We start from the raw sequence: 9,041 nt of genomic DNA, 5'->3' as shown, positions 1-9,041 counted from the left end.
TCCTATTAAAGAATAAATCCAGTAATTGAATTAATGCGTCAGCATGACATAGATGTGACGTCAGCGGGTCAACTGGGTCGGCCAGGTCAAACCTGATTGGTGGGCCCTCTCTGTCAGTGTCACAACTAGTTAACAGAATTAGATTAACACTAATTAGCTGTCAGTGGGGCCTGGGCCCACATGTCAGTGACTGAACTAATTAAACTTAGTTAAAACTAATCCTAAACTAATTAGCAGACCGGCCCCACCTGTCATAGACTCAGGGGGGGTCTACCTGGGCCCACACAGGGGTCAAACTGAGTCAAACTCACCGGCGTTTAGCCGCCGATGAGGCCAGACGCGGCGGAGGGCTGCGGGTTTCGTGCTCCGGCAACCAAAACGACGGCGGAGAGCATCTACGCATAGCTGGGAGCAAACCGCATCGAGTGGTGGCAGTGGGTGGAGCTAGGGTGGCCGGAAACGTCGCCGGCGACGACCTTGGCGGCCGCGGGAGTTCGGGCGAGGCCGAAACCGAGGCTGCGGGGCACGGCGAGGCGTGTGGAATGGTGCTACGGGCTCCTGGGAGCGCGTGGAAGACGAAGGCGTGCTCGGATTCGAGCTTACGCGCCTGTGGCCACGGCGGTGACATGGCCGGCGGATCCGAGCTCTCGGCCTCGATGGCAGAGGGGGTTGGAGGACGCGGACGAGCGCGGGGAGAGGGGCGGAAGAAAGATGGGCTCACAGCGATTGCAGAACGCGTCTCAGCGGGCTCGGGGGAGGTCGGACGTCGTCGGGGCGTTGCCGGCGATCTCGGCGGACCGAGGAAGAAGAAGGCGTCAGGGAGGTGCTTGGAGGCGTCCGGCGTCGCGTGAGTCGACGAGGAGGTCGAGGACGGCAGCGCGGAGCTAATGGGCTTGTCGGAGAATCGAGGGGTGGCTCTGGTGACGACTACGGCGAACGGCGGCGAGGATCGCGCTCGGCCATCGCAGGAGAGGGTGAGGGAGACGAGGGGGAGAGTGAGGGAGGGAGAGAGGGGGACGTGGGGTCGGCGTGGCACCCCAGACGCCTCCAGGGCGTCGGCAGAAGCAGGAGGTGGCCGGCGTGTGGCCGCGGGCGCCGGCCACGCGCTCCTCGTCCTCCTGGCGGGAGGAGGAGGACGACTGGCAAGGCCAGTCGGCTGGGCCGAGCCAGGTGGGCTGGGCCAGCACAGGTGAGGCCCAGGTGGGTTTCCCTCTCTCTCTTTTTCTTATTTGTTTCTGTTTTCTATTTTTTCTGCAACTGTTGGGCTTTATTAAAAATACTAGGACGTTTCCAAAAATCCTGAAAATAATTATGGGCTCTGTTTAAAATATTTTCAACAGCAAACATTTATTTCCAGAATTATTTGAGCATTTAAATTATTTTATAGCATTTAAATGCCCAAAATCAAATACTTATGATTTAATTCAATGACCTTCTGTTGACCTAGAAAATTGTGCACCAATTTTGCCAGAGGTTCCAACCCAAGACAAAGAGAGTGAACTTTTTAGAAGGGCCTTTCAGGTTCATTGAAAATAATTTTAGTAAACCCTAGTTGTTTCCGGGGGGGGGGGGGGTGTTGGGGGTTCTGTCATCCCCATTTCAAACTTAAAAGGAAATTAAACATGATGCACACTCTAATGCTTGAACTAGCTAGGGTGTGACAGCTACTCACTCCGATGGAGGCCAGGGAGCATTTGGTTACTGGATCTATCCGTTGGGAGATGGTAGATCGGGATATCTTCAACCGGTTTGGATGGCGGTCATGTAATAGGATAGGCAATTAGTTTTCCTATCTATTTTTAGCCAGCTGGTTGTGGCACCTTTCCCTGACTAGTTTGTGTGTCTAGCCTCTTTTAGCTCTGTGTGAGCTGCATTTATCTTTTTTCTTTCTTTAAGCTAGAGACTTTGGAACCTTGTTGGCACATTTTGTTTTTTGGTCAATAAGATGGCCGTATGCATCACTCTGATGCAGAGGCCGGGGAGCTCCCCCTTTTCGAAAAAAAAACGTATATATACATGGCAAGCTGCACAACTGAAGCAGATGTTTTTTATGCACGCCTTCGTACCCACTTATATGTTTTACCTGAACTCTTTATTACATGGAAAACATGGCCACACACGCAGATCACGTACACCGCACGCACACCCCACGCACAAACACATTACACATATACATGTGTCCTTTAATCACGTTTGAATCACAGGGATCAAGAATAATTATGCTGATTCACACTCAATTTTTAGGGTTTTGCTAAGTCTCAACAAATGAGTTTTCCTTGGTCTCAGTTGATTGAGATCTCTTGATCATTTGTTTAGTTGCTTATTGTACAGTGCCACACAATCGGTTACCGTCTCTCTAATTGCTGTGCTCCCTTAGGGCACGGTTGATTGAGATTTCTGACGTCTTCGTCTATTAAAAAAAACAACTTCAATTTGGTGAAAACCGCAAATTACACAGAAACAACCGCAAGTCAAAGGACATTTCAGTCGATTGAAACTTAGCAAAACCAAAATTTATATTGTGTGTGTTTAAGGAGAGGCTCTTTGGATCCCATGATTATAGAAGCACATGATCAAATAGGAAACACACACCACATCCTATAAGAGGAAAAACATATAAATATTCATGAAGTCCCCTTTGGATGCCGCACAAGAAAATATATACTCCCTATGTTTCTAAATATAATACTTTTAGAGATTTCACTATGAACTACATACGGATTTAGGAACAAAAGGAGTATATGTTTTTCACCGTCCCATAATATAAGAACATTTTTAACTATAGTACATGCTACGCTAATTACTAGAGATTTCTAAATATAATACTTTTAAAGATTTCACTATGTTAAAAATATTCTTATATTATGGGACGGTGGGAGTACTATAGTAATTGGCGTAGCATGTATGCGTGATGTTCGTCGCATCCCTTAAAACAAATTAACATGACATCTCGGAGCTTAGAAACACACAGACTAGAATATTATATGGCAGAACCACATCGAGCAGCTGCTCTACATACGTGTACGGACATGCGTAGTAGTACTACGTGCTTGCGTGTGGTTACCACGTACACGCGCCAAAGGAATGATCGCGCACGTACGACGTACGCATGCACGTGGTGTAGGCGACATTGCTCGATGATTAATTGTCTATTCATGTCGTCGGCCACCAATGGATCTTTCGTGCAAACGTACACCCAAATGTATCCATCGATGTTTGGTATTTAAGCTTGCGTTGCATGCATGAATGGCTGCCTAGCTAGCTGCTCGTTGACTTGCATGTCATCGCGTGCGCATGTTCCATCGATCCCACTACTTTGTACACCATGTATGGCTTCCATGTACGCACGACGTACTCTCTCTCTCTCTCTCTCTCTCTCTCTCTCTCTCTCTCTCTCGCGCACACACACACACACAATTTTAAATTGGCCGGGCCTAACGACTATCTCTCCTGGTATTTGTATGCAAGAAACAAAGGAAAGAAAATAAGGACAAGGAGACAAAGCTGGATGGATCAACGGTAGATATCATTACGACATTATTAACTGGAACTACATGCTGACATGCCTGGATGCATGCATTAGTTACATTACCATTGAATTCCGTGGGGGCAGGATCCTCTTCACAGAGATTTGGCCTCAGAGGCAGTTAAGTCGGGGCTAGGCTAGGTGGCGGCGGCCGGAGTAGCGCGTCCTTTGCCCTAGCACAAGCAAGTCCACTGTTCACAGATCCATGCATACATATCGTTAGATACGCCAGTGCATATCAACCGATGGTTCCATCATATGAACTTCATTGACCATCAATACTGGAGTAACTTTTGTAGCCATAGGGTAGCTAGAGGTTGCTAGGGGTCATACGTCGATCTACAGTGTGCGACATACGCATAGATCCTATATTTACGCGAGTATATACTTGTCGACGGTACGTACGTAGGTGCATTATATATTGATCGGTCGGTCGAGCTAGCTAGCTAGCCCAAGACACGCACCCCCATGATCGCATCACGTGCACGCATGGTGTACGCACGCACACACGTAGCCGGCCGTGGCCTTAACGCGGGAAACCGATCGAAATGCACTTACTTACGCGTACGTGTACGTGCCAACTTGGTATCGGCGCAGGGGCCGGCCCAGTGGCGGAGCCAGCAAATTGCTAAAGCCCGGACACGCCGTAAGCTAAAATTTACTTTTGTCTATCAGACACAATAAGTATCATATATTTGGATAAATGTCATGTGCAATATACACACTAATTTTTTATAGATCATAGAAGTAAATAAAAACAGGAATACAATACCAAATAACTCTCCAAACACTAGTCACACAACCTAACCTTTCGACACCTCAACAACAATAGTCCAATCTCCAACGTTCATCCTTGTGCACACAAGAGAATCTACAAGATAAAACACATTAATAATTTATATAATTTTCATTGAAATTAAACACATTAGATAGAATGGAGCGTACCAGTGATATGCTAATTGGACCTGGGCAATTGCCCTTTCCGATACTTCATGGCTTGAAACCGTTTAATAATAGCATCATCATCAAGTCCTTTAAAAATCTCCCGCTCGGTGTAGCAAATCATCAAGTCATTAAACCATGTATCATTCATCTTGCTGCGCCATTTAGATTTGATAATCTTCATTGCCGAGAAAGCTCTTTCGACCGATGCCGTTGAGACTGGCAATAACAAAGCCAACTCTATGATTCTGTACACCAGTGGGAAAACCAAATGTTTCTCAGTTTCAACCATCGTTGTAGCTAAACTTTCAATATCTTTACAAGAAGAAAAGGCCTCATGCCTTCGTACATAAAGAATGTAGGTCTGAAGTTCGTCTCTTATGATTGCACGATCACCACTAGAGAAATCTCCATGATAAACTTCAGTTAAGCTAGCAAGCTTGTCAACATCAAACTTGGAGAAGGAATTTTTTGGATGAAGGCATGAGAAGGCCACTATTATATTTGAAGATGCTTCATTAAAGCGATGATTCATCTCAGTGCATATCTTGTCAATGGCAACATAGAAGATCTCAACTCGATAGAAATGAAGATTGGTGTAAGTCACACCATCAAGCCTTGAACGACCTCGGACCGGTATTCTTTCATTCATACCGGGCACCGGAATACCTTTGGTGACACAAAAGTGTTGGACTTCATCGAACAAGCTTTCCCAACCACTTTCTCTCATAGAGGCCAACCGAGCTTTGACATCACCAACTAGTTCAATGGCATTAACAATGTTTATATCTTTTCTCTGCAAGACTTGTGAGAGTTCATTTGTGATAGCAAGCAACTTTATCATAAGATGCAATACGAAAGCAAATTTGAAACTCTCCATTATCTCTATCAAACCCGCCGCTTGAGACGGTCCGCGCCCTTCATCATTGACCTCACGAAGCACATATATGACCGACTTCCACATTTGACTCAAACGAAGCAAAGTTGTATGGTGTGAACCCCATCTAGTATCCCCGGGTCTTGCTAAATTTGTTTCTTGGTTCAAACCTCTTCCACTAAATATCTTACCGCTCTCAAGCTGATCTAAGATATTTTGATGACGTTCCTCCCTCAGTGAATCCCTTCTCTTGCAAGATACAGTAGTTGTGCTCACAATTAAGGAGACATATTCAAACAAATCATGAATATAGGAGCAACAACTAGCGACCGAGACAACCACCAATTGTAAACGATGTGCAAAGCAATGCACATAAAAGGCATAAGGGTTCTCATCAAGAATTTTCTTTTGCAAACCATTAAATTCACCTCTCATATTTGAAGCTCCATCATATCCTTGCCCTCGTAGACTATGAATGGATAACTTATGATGATCAAGAATGTCAACAAGAGCTACCTTTAGTGCCTCTGATGTAGTCTCACTGACATGGTACAGAGAGAGAAATCGTTCCACGGCCTTCCCTTTATCATTGACATACCTACATCAAGATTTTTGTAACAAGGTTAAATAAAAGTAGAAAACAACTATGAAATAACAATTAAAATGGATAATAAACCACTACTAACCTCAACATCACCGCCATTTGCTCTTTGACAGATATATCACGTGATTCATCGATAAGCACAGAGAATTTCTTATCACCAATTTCTCTCATGATTGCTTTGGTGACCTCTTCTGCGCAACACTTTGCAAGATCTTTTTGAATTTCAGCAGCAAGCATCTTGCAGTTTCTACTACCATGGTCAAAAGCATGCCTCACTTTCTCATCTCTAGCTTTATGCCAATCTACCATCTCACGGAAGTTACCCTTGTTCAGTGAAGTTGAACTTTCATCATGCCCACGAAAAGCCAAGCCTTGAGCAATGAGATATCTTGCACAACCCAGAGAAGTGTGCAACTGAATTTTGTAAAGTACTTCAGACTCCTTGGTTGACCTAGCAAAGTTACTAGACACGCTTTGCCTTTGATTACGAAAATCATCATAATGCAATCTTGCCTTGTTGTGCGCACTATTTACCCCACCAACATGAACAGGCAATGCCTGATATGCATGCTTCCAATCCCTGAATCCTTTTTTGGTGAAGACATCATAACCAAAATGTGTACTACTTCCTGGTTGCTTAAAAAGAAAGCAATAGAAACAAAATGCAGCTTGCTCGGACACACTATATTCTAACCAATCATAATTCTTATACCAATTTTTAGAAAATGCACGGTTCTTGCTACCAATTTTTTTGCGATCAAATTTGACAGTTGGTCGGGTTGGACCCTTCAATATGTATGCTCTTCTCACCTGATCTTGAATATTCGGATGATAATCAGCATTTTGTTGCCTATGAGCGGGATCACACACAATTTCAGCCGGATTAAACTCATCATCGTCCTTGTCCTCAAAATTCACCTCATCATCATCATCATCATCGTCATCATCCAGCATTTCCTGCTCAATCCAGTTCTGAACCTCATCTATCACGTCGTCACCATGTTCATGAACATCACTTGGTTGTGGGTCTTGTGGTGGTTCCACTTGTGAATTTCTTCTAGTGTCAACAAAAAATCTGCTCAACTCTGAAATTTTAACGAGCATAATTAGAGTCCGCAAGCAATCCAATGCACAACTTCTTAAATTACAAATATAACTCACCTAGCTGTCGCTTGCCTCTAGCCCTAATTGTTGGCAGTCTGCTACTGGATGCTTCTTGAACAGGTTGAGTGTTCGCTAGTGTCGACGGTGAAGACCCAACGTCCGATCCAGCCGGAGTTGAATTCCCACTGGTGGTACCGGACGATTCGCCGCCTTGGCGCCCCCGCTTACGCTTCTGATCTTGACCGTCGCCCACCGGAGTCAGAGCCGAGGCCCGGCCGTGCGTCATTTCTAATCCTCTTCTAATCTTGTCGTCCGACATTGATCTGGCTGCTGGCGGCAGTCTACCTCACGCCATCGCCGCCTTGGAGGCGCAGCTGCGCAGCAGATGGTAGGACACGACTAGGTCTCGCGTTCCTGCGTACGCAGACGAACAGGCGACTTGTTGATGGATCGTTCGATTCTTCTTCAGTGCGTGGATTGATCGAGCAAACAAGGCCTATTGGCTGTTGTGGCCCATCTGATTGCTTAGCTGGTATGAGTAAGGCCCAAACTGCATAAAACACCCAAACTGGCCCAGTTAGAAAAGTTTACATATTTTCCATCGTTTTTTCGTGTTTCTTTGCGTTTTTAGGCATGCGATGGCTAGGAAAGATCGCTATAGTTGAGAACACCGACGGGATCGAGCCCGGGCACGTGCCCAGGGTGCCCGTACGGTGAATCCGCCACTGGGCCGGCCGGCACATGGGAACCGTTAGAACGTAGGTAGGTGCACGTAGCACGTATGGTTTAATACATTTGCATGATGCCATAATGGCAAGACATGTATATACACGATCCTGAGTACAGTACGTACTTGTCATTAAGTCTCCTCACTGCATCAGCAGGAGTTTCTCCATGCATGGCTCAATTTCTTTTTTACTGATGTATTTGCACAGTGTGTTCGGCGAACCGTACACGTGTTCGATCGATCGTACTTCGTCCACGGGGTAACGTTTTGTTACCCTGTGCATGGTCACATGGTCAGTACTCAGTAGTCAGCAGTGATGTACTTCTAGCATAGCAGTAACAACTGTTTTGGGAACCTTTTAAAGTTGGAGTACGTATGTGTGTATCAGTGCATGCACCTATCCACGCACAACCACACGGCCTTCATCTCATACGTACTCTGGAGTATGGAGTGAACTCTCTGAAACCATTTGGAGCCAGCCAGTGCTCAGCAGGTGGTAGGTCCAACGAACAATTACCTCACAGCTACTTCATTTTAACTGTGCACCGGGCCCTTTGTTTGAGACACACAAGAACAAGACGCAGGACCCAGTCTTATTAAACTGATTAAACAAATATATGTGGAGTACTATACGTCTCCAGGCACGTACTACAAGGTGGCAAATGGCAATTACCCTGCGGCTGGCAGGCTAGGATACAAATTTCTCGCGCGGATTTCCCCTGGGGCTAATGATATGTACGTGTATTGTATATTGATTGATAGATTGAATATATTCCCCTGCGCGTAAATTGGCTCCAGGATGTACTAGTACGTACTGAGCCAGTGCAGCAGCAGCTATCTATATATCCGACAGGCATGCAGGATCGATGCATGCAGCAAATATATCAGGGCAGAAGATCTTCGCAGTGATCTCGTAGTAGTAGTAATTAGGATGTCTTCATGAGTATTAATTGCGCGGGGCTGCAAAAATATTTACTCACCGCAGTGGTTTCGGCCTTAATGGTGCATCAATCGACCTCTGCTCTTGTTTTATTGCATTCCTCATTGTTCTTGTCCTTGATCGATAAAGAAATACACGAGGCTGCTTGTAATGGGTAGTATCATATCTTAATATCATGCACATGATATTAAGATATGATACTACCTTCGTAATGCACAATATCATATATTAGTATCATAGGTAACTTTATTTATTGCCATGCATGACACATAGTAGCATATCATTTAATATGATACAGTATCATGATATGATACTTAACAC

The 9,041-nt window shown here is 45.2% G+C and overlaps 1 protein-coding gene across 1 annotated transcript; it reads right to left on the bottom strand.

The window, feature by feature from the left end:
* Positions 1–4,481: 4,481 nt before the first annotated feature.
* LOC147961556 (uncharacterized) lies at positions 4,482–6,258 on the bottom strand. The gene is made up of 2 exons (XM_087538003.1): positions 6,032–6,258; positions 4,482–5,943 (listed from the first exon to the last, which is right to left on the bottom strand). Exons 1-2 carry the CDS (start codon positions 6,256–6,258, stop codon positions 4,482–4,484), a joined length of 1,689 nt encoding a protein of 562 aa, XP_087394129.1.
* Between the last annotated feature and the right edge of the window lie 2,783 nt (positions 6,259–9,041).

The sequence above is a fragment of the Triticum urartu genome, chromosome 7A (assembly GCF_056163025.1).
Source record: "Triticum urartu cultivar PI428250 chromosome 7A, HENAU_Tu73, whole genome shotgun sequence".
NCBI classification, from domain to species: domain Eukaryota; kingdom Viridiplantae; phylum Streptophyta; class Magnoliopsida; order Poales; family Poaceae; genus Triticum; species Triticum urartu.
The sequence above is the reverse complement of the archived record's forward strand: the minus strand, read 5'-3'. Positions and strand labels throughout refer to the sequence as shown.

What these genes read in the sequence shown, in the direction of transcription:
- LOC147961556 (XM_087538003.1), bottom strand. Translation starts at nt 6,258, where the DNA reads ATGGTAGATTGGCATAAAGCTAGAGATGAGAAAGTGAGGCATGCTTTT. An exon ending in CAAATGGCGGTGATGTTGAG is followed by an intron (nt 5,944 to 6,031) that starts GTTAGTAGTGGT and finishes ATCTTGATGTAG; the next exon opens with GTATGTCAATGATAAAGGGA.